Below are 23,025 nucleotides of genomic sequence, written 5' to 3'. Positions count from 1 at the left end.
TGTTTTTCTCTTTCTGACTTACTTCACTCTGTATGACAGTCTCTAGATCCATCCACATCTCTACAAATGACCCAATTTCGTTCCTTTTTATGGCTGAGTAATATTCCACTGTATATATGTACCACATCTTCTTTATCCATTCTGTCGATGGGCATTTAGGTTGCTTCCATGACCTGGCTATTTTAAATAGTGCTGCAATAAACATCGGGGTGCATGTGACTTTTTGAATTATGTTTTTCTCTGGGTATATGCCCAGTAGTGACATTGCTGGGTCATATGGTAATTCTATTTTTAGTTTTTTAAGGAAACTCCATACTGTTCTCCATAGTAGCTGTATCAATTTACATTCCCACTAACAGTGCAAGAGGGTTCCCTTTTCTCTACACCCTCTCCAGCATTTGTTGTTTGTAGGTTTTCTGATGATGCCCACTCTAACTGGTGTGAGGTGATACCTCATTGTAGTTTTGATTTGCATTTCTCTAATAACCAGTGATGCTGAGCAGCTTTTCATGTGCCTCTTGGCCACCTGTATGTCTTCTTTGGAGAGATGTCTGTTTAGATCTTCTGCCCATTTTTTGATTGGGTTGTTTGTTTTTTTAATATTGAGCTGCATGAACTGTTTATATATTTTGGAGATTAATCCTTTGTCCATTGATTCATTTGTAAATATTTTCTCCCTTTCTGAGGGTTGTCTTTTTGTCTTGTTTATAGTTTCCTTTGTTGTGCAAAAGCTGTTAAATTTCATTAGGTCCAATTTGTTTATTTTTGGTTTTGTTTCCATTACTCTAGGAGGTGGGTCAAAACAGATCTTGCTGTGATTTATGTCAAAGAGTGTTCTTCTTATGTTTTCCTGTAAGAGTTTTATAGTGTCTGGCCTTACATTTAGGTCTTTAATCCATTTTGAGTTTATTTTTGTGTATGGTGTTAGGCAGTGTTCTAATTTCATTCTTTTACATGTAGCTGTCCTGTTTTCCCAGCACCACTTATTGAAGAGAATGTCTTTTCTCTATTGTATATCCTTGCCTCCTTTATCATAGATTAGTTGACCATATATGCGTGGGTTTATCTCTGGGCTTTCTGTCCTGTTCCATTGATCTATATTTCTGTTTCTGTGCCAGTACCATATTGTCTTGCTTACTGTAGCTTTGTAGTATAGTCTGAAGTCAGGGAGTCTGATTCCTCCAGCTCTGTTTTTGTCCCTTAAGATTGCTTGGGCTATTCAGGGTCTTTTGTGTCTCCATATAAATTTCAAGATGTTTTGTTCTAGTTCTGTAAAAAATGCCATTGGTAATTTGATAGGGATTGCATAGAATCTGTAGATTGCTTTGGGTAGTATAGTCATTTTCACAATATTGATTCTTCCAATCCAAGAACATGGTATATCTCTCCATCTGTTTCTGTCATCTTTGATTTCTTTCATCATTGTCTTATAGTTTTCTGAGTACAGGTCTTTTACCTCCTTAGGTAGGTTTATTCCCAGGTATTTTATTCTTTTTGTTGCAATGGTGAATGGACTTGTTTCCTTAATTTCTCTTTCTGATCATTCGTTGTTAGTGTATAGAAATGCAACAGATTTCTGTGCATTAATTTTGTATCCTGCAACTTTACCAAATTCATTGATTAGCTCTAGTAGTTTTCTTGTGACATCTTTAGGATTATCTATGTATAGTATCATGTCATCTGTGAACAGTGACAGTTTTACTTCTTCTCTTCCATTTGTATTCATTTATTTCTTTTTCTTCCCTGATTGCCATGGCTAGGACTTCCAAAACTGTGAATAATAGTGGTGAGAATGGACATCCTTGTCTTGTTTCTGATCTTAGAGGAAATGCTTTCAGTTTTTCACCACTGAGAATGATGTTTGCTGTGGGTTTTGTTGTATATGGCCTTTATTATGTTGGGGCAGGTTCCCTCTATGACTACTTTCTGGAGAGTTTTTATCATAAATGGGTGTTGAATTTTGTCAAAAGCATTTTCTGCATCTATTGAGATGATCATATGGTTTTTATTCTTCAATTTGTAAATGTGGTGTATCATGTTGATTGATTTGTGTATTTTGAAGAATCCTTGCATCCCTGGGATAAATCCCACTTGATCATGGTATATGATCCCTTTTAATGTGTTGTTGGATTCTATGCTAGTATTTTGTTGAGGATTTTTGCATCTATATTCATCAGTGATACTGGTCTGTAATTTTCTTTTTTGTATTATTTTTGTCTGGTTTTGGTATCAAGGTGATGGTGTCCTCATAGAATGAGTTTGGGAGTGTTCCTTCCTCTGCAATTTTTTGGAAGAGTTTTGAGAAGGATGGGTTTTAGCTCTTCTCTAAACCTTTGATAGAATTCAACTGTGGAGCTATCTGGTCCTGGACTTTTGTTTGTTGGAAGATTTTTAATCACAGTTTCAATTTCATTACTTGTGATTGGTCTGTTCATATTTTCTATTTCTTCTAGGTTCAGTCTTGGAAGCTTATACCTTTCTAAGATTTGTCCATTTCTTCCAGGTTGTCCATCTTATTGGCATAAAGTTGCTTGTAGTAGTCTCTTATGATGCGTTGTATTTCTGCAGTGTCCAATGTAACTTCTGCTTTTTCATTTCTAATTTTATTGATTTGAGTCCTCTCCCTCTTTTTCTTGATGAGTCTGGCTAAAGTTTTATCAATTTTGTTTATCTTCGCAAAGCACCACCTTTTAGTTTTATTGATCTTTGCTATTGTTTTCTTTGTTTCTATTTCATTTATTTCTGCTCTGATCTTTATGATTTCTTTCCTTTTACTAACTTGGGTTTTGTTTGTTCTTCTTTCTTTAGTTCCTTTAGGTGTAAGGGTGGATTGTTTATTTGAGATTTTTCTTGTTTCTTGAGGTAGGATTGTATTGCTATAAACTTCCCTGTTAGAACTGCTTTTGCTGCATCCCATAGGTTTTGGATTGTCGTGTTTTCATTGTCACTTTTCTCTAGGTATTGTTTGATTTCCTCTTTGTTTTCTTCAGTGATCTCTTGGTTATTTAGTAACATATTGTTTAGCCTCCATGTGTTTGTGTTTTTTACATTTTTTTCCCTGTAATTTATTTCTAATCTCATAGCACTGTGGTCAGAAAAAATGCTTGATATGATTACAATTTTCTTAAATTTACCAAGGCTTGATTTGTGACTCAAGATGTGATCTATCCTGGAGAATGTTCCGTGTGCACTTGAGAAGAAAGTGTAATCTGCTGTTTTTGGATGGAATGTCCTGTAAATATCAATGAAATCTATCTGGTCTATTGTGTCATTTAAAACTTTCATTTCCTTATTAATTTTCTGTCTGGATGATCTGTCCATTGGTGTAAGTGAAGTGTTAAAGTCCCCCACTATTTTTGTGTTACTGTCAATTTCCTCTTTTATAGCTGTTAGCCTTTTCCTTATGTATTGAGGGGCTCCTATGTTGGGTGCATATATATTTATAATTGTTATATCTTCTTCTTGGATTGATCCTCCACTGTGCCAATCTTTAACTGACAGTATAGGACATTATAAAGAACATGGATTTTGGAGCCAGACAGAGCTCAATTCAAATCTCAGCTTCATCCCTCAAAACTGTGCAGCCTTGGGTCAATTACTAAACTCTGCTGAGCCTCAATTTTCTCATGTATAAAATGATGATATTGCCTACCTCTAATATTAACTGATAAAATTCAGTAAATTAAGAAATACAAAGATCAATATGGTGGCAGGTATATAGTAGATGCTCAGTGCATATTAACTGTTAGTAGCATCATGCCCTATATTATAATCTATGCAACAGGGCTTGTCTTACGGTAAAGGTAACCCCCCCAAAAATATTCTAGGAAGTTTATGTTTGTAAAATGATATTATCATTCAAATGTATTTGGTTTACTCCTTTCCCATCATATTAAATTAGTATTACTTGGATTATGACTAGTTAACATTCATATTAAAAACATATTTTATAACACAGAGTGCTTTCTCTTCAATCTATATATGTGTAGACAGCTGTTTAAATTGGTTTTATGAGCTCAAGGTCAATTTTTAAAAATAATAAAAGTCAATTGCTGAGCAGTTTCTCTTCTGTCAATTGTTATCACCCAGTTGTTTTAACTGCCAAAATAAACAAAATCAAAAGAGATTAAGCACCCAACCAACAGATTGCTTAATTTTTTTAGATGACCATTCACCTGAGGATAGACAACCCAAATCAGCCTATGGACATGGCCTCAGAATATTATTGACCTCCACCATCTTTTTATTTATTTATTTATTTATTTTTGGCTGTGTTGGGTCTTCATTTCTATGCGAGGGCTTTCTCTAGTTGCGGTGAGTGGGGGCCACTCTTCATCGCAGTGCGCGGGCCTCTCACTGTCGTGGCCTCTCTTGTTGCGGAGCGCAAGCTCCAGACATGCAGGCTCAGTTGCTGTGGCTCACAGGGCTAGTTGCTCCGCGGCATGTGGGACCTTCCCAGACCAGAGCTCGAACCCGTGTCCCCTGCATTGGCAGGCAGATTCTCAATGACTGCACCACCAGGGAAGTCCCACCATCTTTAATTGCATCAAACAAATAAGTGGACAGACAAATGGAGAAATGTTCAAATAAACAAACAAAATGTGAGGAAAGGGCAGAGGTCTTGAAATGGAAAGTTCTGGCACCCAGGCTTGATATCTTTGTTTACCAGCATATAGCACAGGTAGTTTGGTTGGTTACTGCCTCTCTGGGCCTTGAGTTTCTTATTTATAAAATAAGAGTAGTAATGCCTTCTCTGCCTGTTTCTCAGAGCTGTTGTGAAACTAAAATGAAAAGAAGAATAATAAGGTGATTTGTGAGCAGTAATGAGCTATATTCATATAAAGGACTGAAACTTTTATTAAAATTGGAAGATATGTCACAGGCTTAGCCACAGCAACAATGAGGACAATGACAGCAATAACACAATACCAAAATGATAACCGTTCAGGACCACATAGGGGGAGTTTGGAGACTGCAGCAAATGTAGGCTAAGAGGAGACTCCAAGGGCTATTTTGTAGGATTACATGCAAAAGTGAAACCCTTGGCTTAACCTGTTAAACAGGATGCTCTTACAACCTGTTACAACAAGAAATGAAGAGTGGGATGCCTGAGGATTGAAACAATGTCTGGTTCTGAGTGGAAAGATGAAAATCACCCCACAGCTGATCCCTGATTTCCTAATTACTGTTTCCTGGTCTGAAGTTCCAGGCAATGGGCAAATAAACTTCACCCTTTGTAAATATTATGCTTAACATCCTCTTATCAGCTTTCAGAGCCTCTGGACGTGATGAGGGAAGCCGAGAAACTCCAGGCAGAGATGTTTCCTGCTTGGGGAATCTCAAAGATATTTAAAAGGCCTATGATGGAGTCATTCTTCTCACTCTGTGATGAATAGCTTCAGAAATTGTCAGGAGATATTGGGATTTTCCATTTTCTGGCCTGACATAAAACTTATCAGTAACCTCTTTATTCCTCATTATTGCTGCCTTCATCTGCTGTTTTGTATCTATTATGTTTTATAACTTTCTCACAGCCTATTGATCTAGGTTCTCTAACTGAGCAGGGGTCTCACATTCTACCGTCATTTGTCTTTTACATTTTTTCTAACTTGAATTTTTGAACTTATAGAATTAATAAAGTAGGCAACCCTCACTTTATACAACTTGAATACTGGAAGTTATGGGATTTTCAGACCGTCTTCTGAGACTAGCCTGACTGTTAGATCCTTCAGAGACTAAACTTGGGGGCTAGAGGGGCTCAAGTTCAATTTCCAGCCCTGTTTCTTTTTTTCTATTTTTTAAATTTATTTATTTTATTTTTTGACTGTGTTGGGTTTTCGTTGCTGCGCGTATGCTTTCTCTAGTTGCGGCAAGCAGGGGCTACTCTTCGTTTTGGTGAGTGGGCTTCTTATTGCAGGGGCTTCTCTTGTTGTGGGGCACGGGCTGTAGGTTTGTGGGCTTCAGTAGTTGCAGCACACAGGCTCAGTAGTAGTGGGGCATGGGCTTAGTTGCTCCGCGGCACACGGGATCTTTCTGGACCAGGGCTCGAACCTGTGTCCCCTGCATTGGAAGACAGATTCTTAATCACTGTGCCAGAAGGGAAGTCCCAGCCGTTTCTTAATAGATGTGGTCTTGGGCAAGTTACTTAATCGGCAAAGTGGAAATGAAAATATCTGTCCTACCACAGGATGATTAAAAAGACAGGAACCCCACCCCCCAAGTACTCAGTAAACAGTAGCTGTGATCACAGTCTAGCTCTATTTGTAAAATTGTAGAGACTACTGGAAAGGAAAGGAAAATGTGAGGCAAAAAACTCGAGACTCCAAGATGGGCCATGACAGCTAACACACCCCAGGCTGGTCATGTTTCCTCACCTTAACTTGTAACTTGTGAAGGAAGAATTGTTCCCAGTGGCAATTCACTCCAATTTTATACTGAAAGTCATTTGGAAGATAGGATTTATTTTTTTTAATATTATTTTTCAACCAACACATTGAAATAAATCCATTCTGTAAAATAAAAAATACAGTATTTAATACACTCACTTGGTAACTATGAATGTGTGTATGGGTGCACACATACACATATATATTTTTTCTTCTAGTTTTATTGAGATATAATTAACACACAGCACTGAGCACTGTATAAGTTTAAGGTGTACAGTATAATGATTTGATTTACATACATCATGAAATGATTACCACAGTAAGTTTACATACATATATTTATTGGACAAGGGTAAAAGTCATTTGAAGTAACCCAGGTCTTGGAGCTTAGGGATTTAAACTCTATTTCTATTGTGGTTGCCAAGGGGCCAGGGATGGAGTCAGAGTTTGGGATTAGCAGATGCAAACTAGCATATATAGAATGGATAAACAACAAGGTCCTACGGTATAGTACAGGGAACTAAATTCAATATCCTGTATAAACCATAATTGAAAAGAATATTAAAAAGAAAGTATATACAGTATAACTGAATCAATTTGCTGTATAGCAGAAATTAACACAACATTGTAAATTAACTATACTTCAATTTATAAAAAAGAAAAAACTTCTATTTCTAGTTGATATGTGGTTATGAAAAGCACTCATTTATTTATTTAATAAAAAAATGTTGGGCCTCCCTGGTGGCGCAGTGGTTGCGCGTCCGCCTGCCGATGCAGGGGAACCGGGTTCGCGCCCCGGTATGGGAGGATCCCACGTGCCGCGGAGCGGCTGGGCCCGTGAGCCATGGCCGCTGAGCCTGCGCGTCCGGAGCCTGTGCTCCGCAACTGGAGAGGCCACGACAGAGGAAGGCCCGCATACCACAAAAAAAAAAAAAAAAAAAAAAAAAAAAATTGTGTTGAGCACTTGTTATGTACTAACTATATGCTCTTCCAAGTTCTAGATTTTATCTAATTTTTATACTGACTATAATACTCATAGGTATAGAACATATTCAGAGGAGTTGCAGTGGAACTTAGGAATGATCTGGCCAATTGCCTTAATTTCTTCATGGGAAAATTGAGGTGCAGAGAAATTTCATTGAATTTCTCAAGGACACAATGATAAGAGTAGCTATAAAAGGAAGTCTTAGAGACTGTTTCTCAACTTTGGCTGCACATTAGAATTACCTGAGGAAGTGTAAAACTATTTATGCCCAGGCTGTACCCCAGACAAAGGAAATTAGAATCTCTCTGGGAGTGGGAACCAGTCATCAGTATTCTTTAAAACTCCCCAGTTGATTCCAATGGGCAAAATGAGGTTATAACCATTGCTCCATAACAATATGACCGTCTTACCATTTCTCTTTGTACTTAATTAGGTCACCTGTTAATGGAAATTCAGATTTATATGTAAAGTTGCTGAAAGAAATCAAAAACAAGACGGCATTACGTCATAAGCATTAACCTTTCTTTCCATTGCCAACACGCTCAGATGCTTGCTTCCTAGAGTTTATTTTCTTGCAATAGCCATCTCACTGTCTCCTAGAACCAGCTGCCAGTCTAATCTTTTAGACTGTCTTCAGTGTCTCTTCCATAGGTTACTTTGCAAATCCATTGCTTACAAAAGAAAAGTTCTAAATACTCATGCTAGCATTTAAGGATGCATCATCTGGTCTTTATTTATCCTTCCAGCCTCATTCTCCATTCTGCTGTCAAATAGGCTCCCCTCACTTACCCCTCCCTCACAACTAAATTGTGTATAATCTCTTTGAAATGCCTTCTTCCCTTCTGACCTGAGCAAAATTCTTCCAATCCTTTAAGGATGCAGCTCAGATTCTTCTTCTCCATGATACCTTCTGTCATCTACCCTCTCTGTATTTCTACAGCATTTCAATACTATAATTTTTACTTTATTACGTTTTCATTTCTTTGACACGTGCATAATTTGACTGTATGGTATGGTTTTCCCTTTCATAACATATTTTCTTCCCTTGTTTGGTTATCAAGTAGTGGAATGCAGAGGCTGAGTTTTACTTATATACTTATCCGTGTAGTAGGCCCATGATACACGTTGCTTGAATGATGACTTCTAATAAAGAATGCCATTTGTGTAGTAGCCAAGGATAGGATTCGTTAGGAAAGGATAAATCTTAAATAAGTATACTAGGGCTTTATCTTTGCTTCTTCCACGAATGCTTCTTTAGTCACTGAACTGCTATGTATTTACTGATCCTCAAACTGGAGATTTCTTAGTACTTTTCTTTTGCAGGTGAGATGCATAAAAGTGCAGAAAATAAGATATGTTTGGAACAACTTGGAAGGACAGTTCCAGAAAATTGGGTAAGTTGTTTGAGCAATTGCATCTGAAAAGAAAAATATTATTTCAAAAATATTTTGCTCAGCATGTCTTTCTCATTGTTATTATTTTAGCTCTTTGGAAGACTGGCTCAGTTCTGCCAAGATACATGTAAAGTTTGGATCAGGTCTAACAACAGAAGAACAAGAGATTAGGTACCACGTAATTTTTATCTACACCAGCTCAGAACGACTGTCACCAATTAGTGAAAAAGAGAGCCCAGGAAACGGTTATCTTAACTGGTCAACATCAGAATATGTTGTAATGCTCTATTTAGTATTATTAAATTAAATGCTTTTATGTGCATTATCTCACTTCATCAGAGCAACCTCATGGGGGAGTTAGAACAGACCTCCTCATCATCTCAGTATAACAGATGAGAAATCTGAGACTCAGAGAGGTTTAGTGGCTTGAACTAGGTCACACAGATGGAAGTGATAGAGGAAGAAGTGCATCTCTGACTATAGGCTTAGTTATCTTCCTACTCTGCATAATGTTCCTCAAGGTTACTATAATAATAAGGTTGAACCAGTTTTGACTGTGATCAGGAAATATGTATTATACTATGACAGCATAGTTAAATAATAATTGTAGAGCAGCAGAAGAATATCATGCAAGACTTGTAGCTCCGCAATTCTAAATAAGCTACTGGGCAGAGGAGCAAGGTTTGGGAAGGGCATTGGGTTGAACGCCAAGAGTCTGTCACTAATTCACTGTGTGGCTTTGAGCACATGGCTTCTCCTTTTTGGGCTTCAGTTTCCTAACTGTTAAAAAGGGGAGGAGAACTCTATAAACACCTTGCTAGTTCTAAGTTTCTATGATTACTGCATTCCCCTCCACCCCGTTTTGGGGTGGAGCTTTGGTGGTACTTTGAATGGACTCAGAGTGCAGCGTCAGCATGACCTGGGTGCTTGTTAGAAATGCAGAATCTCAGATCACATCTCATCCTTATTGAATCAGAATCTTCCCATTCGCAAGACGACAAGGCTGTCTGTATGAACATTAAGGTTTGAGAAGCACTGCTGTAGTATTTACATTCTGTTAAGCTCTTTGGTCTGAGCATCTACGTAGAAGGCACAGAGAAAGTGTTTAGCATTCCCAACAGCAAAATAACTCATAGAGTGTCATTGCTCAGTGTAATCAAAGAAACACATCTCTGAGTTTTCAATTAAAGGGCGGTATAACTGTGGAGTTATTTTTGAGAGCTCAACACATTTTCACTCACAGTAAAACAAATTCTGCAGCTTCCCAGAACTGAATAGGAGGAGGAAAAGTAGGCCCGGTATTCCTTATCAGTAAAACTGTTCCCCTGTAATGAGCCCTCTGTCTCACATTCATGGAGCCAAGAGTTGGGGAGAGACAGAGTTGAGAGAGTGCTAATCCTGAAACTACTTGAATGGAACAATGACTAAAATTAAATACCCAAATTACCATCAGGGAAATATTTAATTCAATAAATGATCATGTTTATTGGTTTTGCACCTGAAAACCCTACCCCTCTCCAGTTATTTTGAGAAAGATGGTGATGTTATGTAATAAGGGAGGCATATGTTGATCCCACAAGTGAAAAAGTGAACATGGAATAGACTTTTTTTTGAATGGGTAAGAAATGAGTGTCATTTGTATTATTAGTAACTGAGTCAGCTGTGATCTCTCCCTATAGGAGGTTAATATGTGGGCCAAATACTATCGATGTTGAAATCACACCCATCTGGAAACTGCTCATCAAGGAGGTAATCAGTATTTTCTCTTGGTGCTGGCTAGAAAATAAAAACGTTAGATTTTAGTCAAATGATCAAGAATGCTACTTGTTAATAGTAACTGTAATTTGGGCTATTTTAAAAGAATGCAAAGCATATTCATATCTCTACTGTTTCTTGTGGTCCATTTTTGCACACACATTTCCTGTTACAGCATAAGATATGATGCTCATGTGTCTATTTATCCTTTAATGAGTAGATGAACACAGGGTTTCCTTTCTTTCTTTCTTTCTTTCTTAATGCTATACTTTTTATCCCATCTCATCTTTGTGAAACTAAAATAATAATTAAAACTTAAACAACTCAATCCCTTTCTTATGGGCAACATATACAATTGCCTTAGCATCCAAAACTGTAGGAAGAAAACATCTGTTCAGCCTTATTAGTTCTACTGATCTCAATGTGTGTGTGGGAGGGAAAGAAAGATTTGACCATAATTTACTACATTGAATTTTTTCTGTTTGACTCTATCACTGGGATCATTTTTCATTTTACCGTGATTATTATGATACTACAACCTTACAGCTGTACTCTGGGTCCTCTCCTGCATGGTACCTCCACTCCTCCTTGACTTAAAAAAGACTTACTAAACTCCAGCTACTTTTTCAATATTTCTAGCAAGTTTTAAGTCATGAAACAGAGCAGAAGAAACTGATAAGAAAAGTTTCTGTGTGCTTGTTCCCTAACCAGAGGCAAAGATAACTGTTCCTATTTTAGAAAGATGGAAATCAACTAGAGGGAATTTGAGTAAAGGCACAAAATGTTTTTATCCCAGGCAGGATTACAACTGTTGGAGTTAATCTCTGCTTTCTCCCATAGTGTTCTAGATGCTCAATTATCTAGATTATTCCTTTCAGCTTGGCTCTCTATTTATGAGAAAATTTAGTCTTCAACTCGTACATTAATCTAAAGTACTTTAATGGCTTCAGATAGAGCAATGTTGTGTCATAGAGAAGAACAACTAGAAAGCATTTTAACTTTGTAAACCTGACCAGTAGGTCAGGTTCCGAAGGCCACTCAGTGTAAACTGGACATGATCATATTTACTCCTCACACAACTGTTGTGAAGGTCAACATGGTGATACATGAGACAATACTTTGTAAATTATAAGGTGCAGTGGTGACTAAAAGTAAGTGACCTGGGGCCAGATTGCCTGGGTTCAAGTCCTGGTCTGTAACAGTTGTGGCTCTGTGATCTTGGGCAAGTTTCTCAAGATATAAGGCCCAGTTTCTTCATCTTTACAATGGAGGTAAGTAATAACTTCTGGATAATAAGATAATTATGGGAATTAAATGAGTAAATTCAGGTAAAGTTGCTTCGTGCAGTATCTGGCACATGGTAATTGCTGCATAAATATAATAAGAGTAAGAATATTGGGTGGGACGATTTGTCATGGAGATGATTATGATAACAAACAAGTCAATGAATAGCTAAGTGTAAAACCTAAATATCTCCCTTGTCTTCCTGTTTTTATGCTGCCAACAGGTTTTAAATCCATTTTACGTATTTCAGCTCTTCAGTGTCTGTCTGTGGTTTAGCGAAGAGTATAAGGAGTATGCTTTTGCTATCATAATCATGTCGATCATTTCCATCGCTTTGACCGTATATGATCTCAGAGAGGTGAGTTTTTCCACCAATCGTATGGTCTGAGAAAGAAAGAGTTGTGACTTTGTTGAAATTTTGTTTGAAAAGAGTATAATCGGAAAATAGTCTTTGCCCACTCCATAACAAATGAGACCACGTTTGTAAATATCTAGCACAATAGCTGATGCTCAACAAATTCTAGTTCTTTCCTTTCCTTACCCAATCCCTAACCTTTCAGTTATGTTTTTCCCTCTCTTTAGCTTACTAAGGCTGATTATTGAGAAGAAAATGCAAATATTTATGAATTGTGAATAAGTGAAAAAATATGTGTAGAGGCTACTGATGGGTCTTGAAGATGGTGGAAAAGGCGTGGAGGTGGAGGAGTCTTTAATATTTAATAAGGCGTGTTTAATATCTTTGTCCTTTATGTTTGGTTGGTAATCATTTGTCAAAACCCCAGTCCAACTCTTGGCTTTCTTTATGCCTACACAAGGGGATCTAGGTGCTGCCAGGAAAAAAAATCACATGGTACAGGTTGGTTGATTGTGCTATAAATCCATGAATACCGACCTAATCTGCACAAGCTTCCTATATGTCTCTGGTCAATGTGCTCTCCCAGTCTCCAGAATTAAGTTCTCAAACCAAATCTTCCTTCAAGTTTCTGAGATGCCTAACTGCCCACATTCCACTTTTCCTCTAATTCAGCTGATAATCTATCTCATTGCTTTTTTTTTTTCACACAAAGATAGAAATCATAAGATAGGAATTTGCTCAGTTCCACACCCTCCTACTGCCAGATGACTTTTGTCTCCACCTCCCTCCTGACCTGATCTCTCATTACAGAGGAAGAGGTGCCCTCTGCTTGTGCTTTTGATAGCATCCTTTCCACATTCTCAGCATGCTTATGGGGTCAGTGAATGACTCTTTTTCTCATTCCCTCTCCCTAAGAGCCTTCCCATCAGCATTTAAACATGCTCAAGCTTCTCCCAACTTAAAAACAAAACAAAACAAAACAGAAACAAATGAAAAAAAATCCCTTCTTTTGACCATGCTTCAAACTTCAGCTACTACTCTACCTCTTTTCTCCCTTTGATGGCAGAACTACTCAAGCTCATTATGCATCTCTCTTCATTTACTCATCTCCCTCTCATTTCTCATCTATATGGAGCTGGCTTCCTCTCTTATGACTCCCTTCAAACAGCTCTTGATAAGGTCACCACTATAATCCTAAGGCTCATAGATAGTTTTAAAATCAAAGAACAGTACTTTTTAAAACTAGCTAGTCTTTTTTTCTTAATAGAAGCAGTAATACATGGACATAATAAAAAAAGTTCACAAGAACAAAATAGTGTAAATGAGAAGTAAATACTCCTCCCACCTTAGTTCTTTCAGTGTCTGGGTCTCCTTTTAAGAGGCATCCACTGGCACCAGATGTTCTATATACTTTTAGCACTGTTACACACATATGCATTAATTTGTCTTACACAAATGGAAGTATACTATTATATACACTGTTATGCACTTGCATTTTTCACCTAATGTATCTTAAATATCTTTCTGTATCTGCACAAATATATTTTCTCTAAATGTACCATAATTTTAAAACCAGTCTTATATTGATGGATATTTAGGCTGTTTCTAGTCTTTTGCTATTAAAACAATGCTGCATTGAGGATATTTGCATATATATCTTTTCATACATCCACATAGATGTGTTTGCAAATATGTATAAATCACAAGTATATATAATTTATATTACACGTAAATGTGTGTATAACATATCTGTATTGATAAAGAGATATAAATTTTCTATATTTGAAATTGCTTAATCATAAGCTAAATATATTTTTTTACTAGACATTGTCAAATGCCTCTTAAACAAGTAATGCCAATATACACTTCTCCCAAGAGTACATGAGTGTTTATTTTCCTTATTTTTGCCAATACAGATGAAAATAGAATTTCATATCTATAATAGCATGTTTTCCATTGTGAGTTGAGCACTTGCTCATGTTTTAAGCTATTTGTATTTCTTTTACTGTGAACCGTATCCATGTCCCTCATCAATTTTTATTGAGTGGTTGGTCTTTTGCTTGCTGATTTCATGATTCCCCTCCCACAGTGTATACTTTCTTCCACAGCATAGATTTCACTAAACCTCTCAGTTGCATTTGACCTGTTAACTGCTCCGGAGCTTTCCCTTTGGCTTCAGTGACAACACACTCTCCACCTCTCTAGCTACTCTTCCATTCTCTTTTTATAGTTCATCCTCCTCTACCTGGCTTTTTAAAAAATGGGTGTCTCAGATCAAAACAGTATGAAAATGTTCACCACATAAAGGCTCCTTCTTCCTCCACCCCTCCATTTATGCAACCACTTTTTAGTTTCTTGGGCATTCTTCCAAAAATTTTTTTGGAGTATACATATATTTTGTTTTCCTTTCTTATGTAAGAGGGAGCATAATCACACTATTTCCTACCTAGCTTTACTATTATTATTATTAATACTGCCTTGATGGTCTTTTCACGCGAGTACATTGAGTCTTCATTATTCTTATACTGCATATACTAATGACTTCTAAACATATGCTAATGACTTTCAAATTTATATATGTATTTCAAGTCCAAATATCTCTTCTGAGTTGAGACACATAGATTCAACAACCTATTTGATTCAATGTCACTTCTTCAGGGAAGATTTCTATTGGTTCATTAGCTATATATGCTCCAAAAACACCTTATTGTTTTCATTTTATTGTTGATTGCAGTGATATATTTATGTGTGTGATTATTTGATTAAATGTATTACAACCCAGTAGGTTGTAAATTCGTGATGCTAAGAATCATATCTGTTTTGTTGACCATTCTACCCCAACCTCTCAGCACAAAGGTTGTTCAATAAATGTTGAGTGAATGTATGAATGAACAAAAGAATAAGTTAATAGCAGAACACTCTTTCGCCTTATATGATTCTGTTAATTATTCTTAGGACATATGAATCAGATTTGTAAATGATTTGAAGCTAGGAGATTAAGGGAGAGTCTTAAATGACAAAATCAGACTAAAAAAATGAAAACACTAAATGATTGGGAATTTGTAATCCCCAGGACCATATAAAAGGTCTTTCACACAATAATTTCTTAATAAATGTGAAATCAAATATAATTGCATTATTATTTTTGTCTCCTCTTATTTATTCACTCTCAATGTCCCGTATATTTCACATATTAAAACAGCAAATACTATGAGGGAATAATAAGAACAATCAAACTCCTTATGAAGTTATATTAGGAGCTCCGATGTGGGATAACCCAAAACTGAAATAATGCTTGGTTCTTGAAACTATTTAGTTATAAACATAAATCTTGAATGATCAAAGTTCTTTTGAGTGGACAGAGCATGCTGGGAACTTCCTTTCTATTAAACAACACGTACTTCTTATCACTGACTGAAGAGCACCACAAGTTGGATGCTTTTTCAGTTGAGTAGGTGGCTACTCAGTCTTGTTTTTAAACAGTACATTCAGTTGGCTCCATCTGTAAAGAAGGCTAACACTTTACTGAATAATATCTAGGGCCTATCCTCAAATAGAAAAGGCTTTTTAAAATGTTCTGTTCTTCTTTTTCAGCAATCTGTAAAGCTCCACCATTTAGTTGAATCACATAATAGCATTACAGTCTCTGTATGTGAGAAAAAAGGTAAGTCACTTCATTTTAGATCTGTGTGTTGTCCATATGAAATGAGAAAAGGATTTAAATTTGTATTTCTGATTGTTCTTACTACTCTCGTCTTCATATGTATCTTTTCCTGTGCATTTACTTAAAGGGGTGGGGAAGTGGAGATTTTTTTCACCTTTTAAAAAAACATTGAGGTAAAACTGACATACAATAAGCTGAATTAAAGTGTACAATTTGATAGGTTTTGACATGTGTACCTACTTATGAAACTATCACCACAATAAAGATGACTGTCCATCCCCCCTAAAAGTTGCCTTGTGCCTGTTTGTAATCTTCCCTTTCAATTTCTCACAATTTCATCCCCATCCTCAGGCAACCACTTTGCATGTTTAGAATATTTTATAAATGGTATTGTATAGTATGCATTTTTTGTCTTTTATAGTATATTTTGGGTTAATTTTTGGGGGATCGAAGTTCATAATAATTTTGAAGTTCATCCATTTTGTTAAGAACATCAGTAGTTTATTTCTTTTTATTTCTGAGTGAATTCCATTGTCCAGATAGACCAGTTTGTTCATTCATTCGTTGATGGAAATTTGGGTTATTTCCAGTTAGGGGCTATTACCAATAATGCCACTTGAACATTTGGGTTCAAGTCGTTCTACGGACATACGCTTTCATTTCTTATTTTCTAGGGAAAATACCTAACTGTGGAATGGCTGGATCATATGATAAGTAAATATTTAACTTTTAAAGAAACTGCCAAACTGTTTTCCAAAGTGGTTGTGCTATTTTACATTCCCACTAGCAGTGTGTAAGAGTTCCAGTTGCTCCACATTCTTGCCACTGCTTGGTATGGTCAGTCTTTTTAATTTTAGCCATTTTAATAGCTGAGGGGTAGTATCTCCTTGTTGTTTTAATTTGCATTTTCCTGATGACTAATGGCATTGAGCATCTTTTCAAGTGCTTCTTTGCTACTTGTATATCTTCTTTGGTGAAGTATCTGTTTAAATCTTTTCCTTATTAGACTGTTTGCTTATTATTAAATTTTGAGTGTTCTTTCTGCATTCTGGATACAAGTCCTTTTTCCAATATGATTTGCAAATATTTTATCCCAGTCTGTAACTTATAATATCTTTTCATTCCCTTCATAGTGTCTTTAAAAGGGCCGATGTTTTTACTTTTGTTAAAGTCTAGTTTATCAGTTTTTTCTTTTGTGGATCATGTTTTTGTCATATCTAAGACATCTTTGCCTAATCCAAGGTCATCAAGATTTTCTACACTGTCTTCTAGAGGTGTTACAGTTTTAAGTTTTACATTTTCGTCTCTGTTGTATTTTGAAGTTTTGTTTCTTTTTCTTTTTTTTTTGGATTGAAGTTCATTTTTTTGCAAGCAGATATCCAAATGTCCCAATACCATATGTTGAAAAGACTGTCCTTTCTCCACTAAATTGTCTTTGCACTTTTGCCAAAAATCAGTTTCCTGTACATGAGTGGATCTATTTCTGGACCTCTTAACCTATTCATCCTATTCTACTGTTCTATTTGCCTGTCTTTATATCAATGCCACATAATGTGGCATTATAATAGTCTTGAACTAGAATAATGTTAGTCCTCCAGCTTTGTTCTCTTTCAGAATTATTTTGGCAATATTGGGCTCTTTGCATTTCCATATGACTTTTAGAATCAGCCTGTCAATTTCTACCAAAAGAACATGCTGAGATTTTGATTGGGATTGTGTTGAATCTATAGATCAATTTGTGGAAAACTCACATGTTAACAAATTTGGGTCTTGTGACCTGCAGACATGGTGTATCTGCATTTATTTGTCTTTGAGTTCTCTCAGCAGTGTTTTGTAGTTTTCATTGTACAGTTTTTCACTCTTTCTCAGATTTATTTTTAAATATTTCATATTTTGATGCTATTTAAATGATATTTTAAATGTAAATGTCCCATTGTTCATTTGCTAGTAGTTCCCTCATATGCATGTGCTGATTACTAGTCTGCTGAATACTAAAAGGGGACCTCTGTGGGCCTTTGGGGCTCTCCCCCTGGGCAATTACTTTCTCTCCAGTACTCTCTTTTGTGAACTCAAGATGCCTTAATCTCCATAGACTTTTTTTTTTTTTTTTGCGGTACGCGGGCCTCTCACTGTTGTGGCCTCTCCCGCTGCGGAGCACAGGCTCCGGACGCGCAGGCTCAGCGGCCATGACTCACGGGCCCAGCCGCTCCGCGGAATGTGGGATCCTCCCGGACTGGGGCACGAACCCGTGTCCCCTGTATCAGCAGGTGGACTCTCAACCACTGCGGCACCAGGGAAGCCCTCCATAGACTTTTATCTCTGTTCCAAACTAAGAGTCTTCTGGAGTTTGTCTGGGTTCCGCCTCCTTCATAGTGGCCTGGAAACCCTCTAAAGGCAGTAAGCTGCAGGGCATCTTCATTTGTTTCCCATTTCTTTTGTTGCTTATATTTAGTGTCTAAAACTATTGTTTCATCTATTCTGTATGACTTTTGGTTGTTTCATGTGGGAAGATAAATTTGCTCCTTTTTGCTATATCTTTGCTAGAAGTGAATTTTTACCTTTTAAAAATGTCCTGAAATGTAAAGTTACATAAAAATGTAACTTTTTATGATGAAACATTTTACATATAATAGTGGAGAGAATACGATAATGAAACCCTATGTACTTATCACCCAGACTCAATTATTATCAAGTCACTGAATGTGTTTTCATCAGTTCTACTTCCTCCCTCACCCTGGATTATTTTTAAACTATTTCAGATATCATATAATTTCATTTGAAAACATTTCAGTATAGGTCTAAAATATAAAGACTCCTTTTTAATTCCTTTATCACAGCTTTAAAAAAACATAAGAGTGAGGGCAGTGAAGTAGGAGGAACAAGAGAGATTTCTGAAATGGTGTTAAAAAAAACCAAAAACATAATTAAAAAAATCATCAGTTCTACAGGCAGTATTCAAATTTCCACCAATTGAATCACGTGTGTGTATATATACTTATGATATATATGATATACAATATATAATATATATTTATGATATATAATATATATTTTCAAATCAGGATCCAAATAAAGTCCATATACTGCAATTGGCTAAGTTTCAAGTTTATTTTAATTCACACTTTCCCTCCTCCACACCCTATTTTTTTCCTTGAAAATTTTTTGTTGAAGAAAGTAAGTGGCTCATCCTGTGGTTTCCACGGTTTTGAGTGTATTGATTGCATACTCATGGAATAATTTAACATGATTTTCTACTCCTTGCACGTCCTATAAGTTGGTGGTTAGATCTGAGGCTTGAGTTTTTGGCAAGAGTACTTCATAGTTGGTATTGTGTATTTCTAATAGGAGGTACATAATATTTGTCTTTTTCTTGTGATATTAACAGATGTAAATCCTCATGACCCAGATTTATTATTTCACTGAGTTTAAGATATATTCCATCTTCATACATTAAGTGGAATATTTCCATAGAGACACGCTTCTTCAACCATTTCATTACCCTGAGATTCAGTTTGTTTCAGGATAAATATCTGACTAATTCTCCGTATTTACCAGCTTTCAAAATAATGGGTTGATCTTTTAGCATTTTCCAAAGGCTTAAAAAAAATTTTAGTGTTATTATAGATGTATAATTTTAACATGGTTGGTATATTTTCATCCACTGCAGTTTTTATTCTTGTTGTTCAACATGCCCATCTTTTGCCTTTCAGAACCTTTTCATGTTGACTCTTGAATTCATTTGACAAGACCCCAGTAATCTTTGAAAATTGTATAGCTTTCTGGTATGATAAGGTATTCCAAGTTCATCTTGGACAATTCCTGCTCCAAACCTGGACACATCCATTTTTCCAAAGACCTCTTACATATGGTACTTAGAGACCTCAGTCAGAGTGTTAGGAACGCTCATTTCTGTGGTGTTAGTCATTGTTTCCAGGCCTTTTCAGAAGACATACCTAGAAAATAATATTCTAAAGATAAACATAAATTATAAGCTCATACTGACATTTCCAGATTAAGTTTAGAACTAAGGGTTTTTAACTTAACTTTGTTGATTGTCCTTCTAGTTCTCCTTTCTCCAAACCAAAAGTCCTGATTCTCAATTACAGCAACAAATTACTCATTTGCTTTATCCCATTACACATAGTAATCTCAGAGTAACAAACCAACACACCCAGCAACAATATGATTCCTAAAACCAATTTAAGATTTTGTTTAGAGTTCTTTTTTTCTCCTGTTTGTGATACACCATGAGAAAGGTACAAATTATACTTGAAAATATATGTTTTAAAGTCACTCAAAATAATTCTTCTCTGTATGGTTATGCCAACAACTCGATAGGTTCACCTCATTTATTGTTTTAGACTTTTAGTGTTAGCTTCTCAAATTTATTTTTGTGTTAGTTTGTGTACTTACTATATAAAATATCTATATGATTTGAAAGTTAAATCCATAAAACAAAAGACATTCAGGGGAGTCAATTTCTTAACCTTCCTTTCTGTACCTGTGTACTCATACTCTCAATAGTAATCATTTAAAAAAATTTTTTACATTCAAAAATACAAATTATAGGGCTTCCCTGGTGGCGCAGTGGTTGAGAGTCCGCCTGCCGATGCAGGGGACACGGGTTCGTGCCCCGGTCCCGGAGGATCCCACATGCCGCGGAGCGGCTGGGCCCGTGAGCCATGGCCGCAGAGCCTGCGCGTCCGGAGCCTGTGCTCCGCAACGGGAGAGGCCACAGCAGTGAGAGGCCCGCGTACCGCAAACAAACAAACAAACAAACAAAAACAAATTATAGATAATATTCATAGTGACATAGTATATATACAGAATAGGATATATACATATACTGCTGCTTTTTAGATTGCAGGTGTGTATCCTACACATTTAACTTATATTTCCTGGTGTGTATGCTACATACTTAATGATGTTTCCCAGGGACTCTTTCAGAGCAGTATATATAGATATTCTTCACTCATATCTCAGCTGCATAATACTCTCTTGTATGGAGGAACCATTGTTTATTCAGTAAGTTCTCTATTGAAGGATTCTTTCCCAGCCTTTTACTATAACAAATAATGCTGTAATAAAAAGCCTTGTGCATTTATCTTTCCATATTTTTCCAGTTTATCTTTGAAATAGATTTTGAGAAGTAAAATTGCTGAGTTAAATAATAAATGCATATGTATTTTTGATGGAGAGATATTGCCAAATTTCTTTCCATAGACAAGGTACTAGTTTTCATTCGTACCAGAAATGTGTGAAAGTACCTGTTTCCTCATAATCTTGCTAACAGAATATACTGACAAACTTTTAGATTTTTCTAATCAGATAGGTGAGCAATGCTATTTCATGTATGGTTCTCTCTTTTTCTTTCTTTCTTTCTTTTCTTTTTCCCTATGAAATAATTTACAACATACAGAAAAGCCACAAGATTAGATCAAATAACTTTTTTCTTGAACCATGTGAAAATAAGTGGCTCCATGACTCCCACATGCTTTAGTGTATATTTCTCAAAGACAAGAGCATTCGTCTATGTAACAACAATTCAGACATTAATATCAGACAGTTAATATTGATATTAGTACCAAAGAATGCTCAGTCCCATTCCAATTTTGTAATTGTCTTAATAATGTTCTTTATAAGAAAGGACCCAAGATCACGGAATACTGTTGTTTGCCATATCTCTTTAATCTTTCCTTGACTTTCACGACCTTGACTCTTCCCACTTTGGTTATTTTGTAGAATGTCCCTCAACATGGATTTGCCTGATATTCCCTTACAGTTAAATTCAGCTTATGCAATTTTGGCTGGAATATTACAAAAGTGATGCCATGTTCTCTTAGGTGGTACATAATTTAAACTTGTCCTATTACTGATGATGTTAACTTGGACTACTTAATTAAATGGTGTCTGTCAGGTTTCTCTATTGTACAGTTACTTTTTTCTCTTTCTAATTAATAGTTATTTTGTTGACATATACTTTGAGACTTTATAAATAAACAACCCTCATCAAATTTTCACCCACTGGTTTTAGTATCCATTGATGTTTCTTGGTTAGATTAATTATTGCTTTGATAATGACCAAATGGTGATTTTCTAATTTTCTTTCCTTCTACGGTAATTAATTGTCAATTTACTGTAAGAAAAAGCTATCTTTTCTCCTCACTTATTTATTCATTTACTTATGTCATTATGGACTAATGAACTCCTGTTTTATTTGATGGGTTATTGTTCATTATTATTATTCATTACTTTGATGCTCAAATTATTACAGATTTAGGCAGTGAGAGCTCTGTAAGTTGGCTTTGATATCTTTTTGATCTGACCCCATTGCTCTTTGAACACTTCCCTACTTAGTGGCATAGCGGGACATTCTACCTTATATTATTTGTACTCTTCTTGGCTCAGCATTGTAATCAGCCATTTCTTTAAAGAACCCGAGTTCTTTTTTGAAGGGAAATGAAATTTAGACACCAAAATTTGGGCACTAGGTGTGCATATCATTAGTGGGTTTTCACTGCTCTCAGCCCTCTCAGAGAACAGAATTAGAGCATGTACATATAAAAAAAGACAAGCAAATACATTTTTTTTTTTTTTTCCTGTATGCGGGCCTCTCACTGTTGTGGCCTCTCCTGTCGCGGAGCACAGACTCATGGGCCCAGCCGCTCCACGGCATGTGGGATCTTCCCAGACTGGGGCACGAACCCGTGTCCCCTGCATCGACAGGCAGACTGTCAACCACTGAGCCACCAGGGAAGCCCAAGCAAATACATTTGCATGTATTCTTATATACATACACATTCACATCTATATTATTTCTCTACTGAAAACCATCAGTTGACACTCTTATCTCCAATTCTAGTCCAATACCACAGAGTTCATTCTGGTTTTATTTCTGTTTTTATTTGTAACTTCCTTTCTTCAGTGAGAAACCTGGCTCTCATTAGCCTCATTATATCTAGTTATTGTATCAATCCTGCCTTTCTCACCCTGCTTGGACTCCAATATCTCACACCAGGCCACTGCCACCATGGAGGTCCTTGTCTCCCTCCTTGGGCTCTGACTCTCTGCACCAGGCCATGTAAGCCCCCATTCATCCATTTTAGGCTCCACCATGTGGTGGGTGCTGCCACCCCCATCCCCACTTCACCAGCCCCCTGCATGGATGTCTATCTTGCTTAACCCCCTATAGCTTTGGGCTT

At 36.5% G+C, this 23,025-nt stretch overlaps 1 protein-coding gene across 1 annotated transcript in view; it reads left to right on the top strand.

Moving 5' to 3' along the window:
• The window catches only part of ATP13A4 (ATPase 13A4), a 152,765-nt gene that overhangs the window by 72,339 nt on the left and 57,401 nt on the right, over positions 1-23,025 (top strand). The window contains exons 4-8 of the mRNA XM_024124313.2: positions 8,695-8,765; positions 8,856-8,936; positions 10,445-10,514; positions 12,028-12,162; positions 15,754-15,823. Coding sequence (XP_023980081.2) covers positions 8,695-8,765; positions 8,856-8,936; positions 10,445-10,514; positions 12,028-12,162; positions 15,754-15,823 — 427 coding nt within the window. The remainder of the gene's footprint in view (positions 1-8,694; positions 8,766-8,855; positions 8,937-10,444; positions 10,515-12,027; positions 12,163-15,753; positions 15,824-23,025) is intronic.

This window comes from Physeter macrocephalus, chromosome 1 (genome assembly GCF_002837175.3).
Source record: "Physeter macrocephalus isolate SW-GA chromosome 1, ASM283717v5, whole genome shotgun sequence".
Classification (NCBI taxonomy): domain Eukaryota; kingdom Metazoa; phylum Chordata; class Mammalia; order Artiodactyla; family Physeteridae; genus Physeter; species Physeter macrocephalus.
This window is presented reverse-complemented; position numbering and strand designations above follow the sequence as displayed.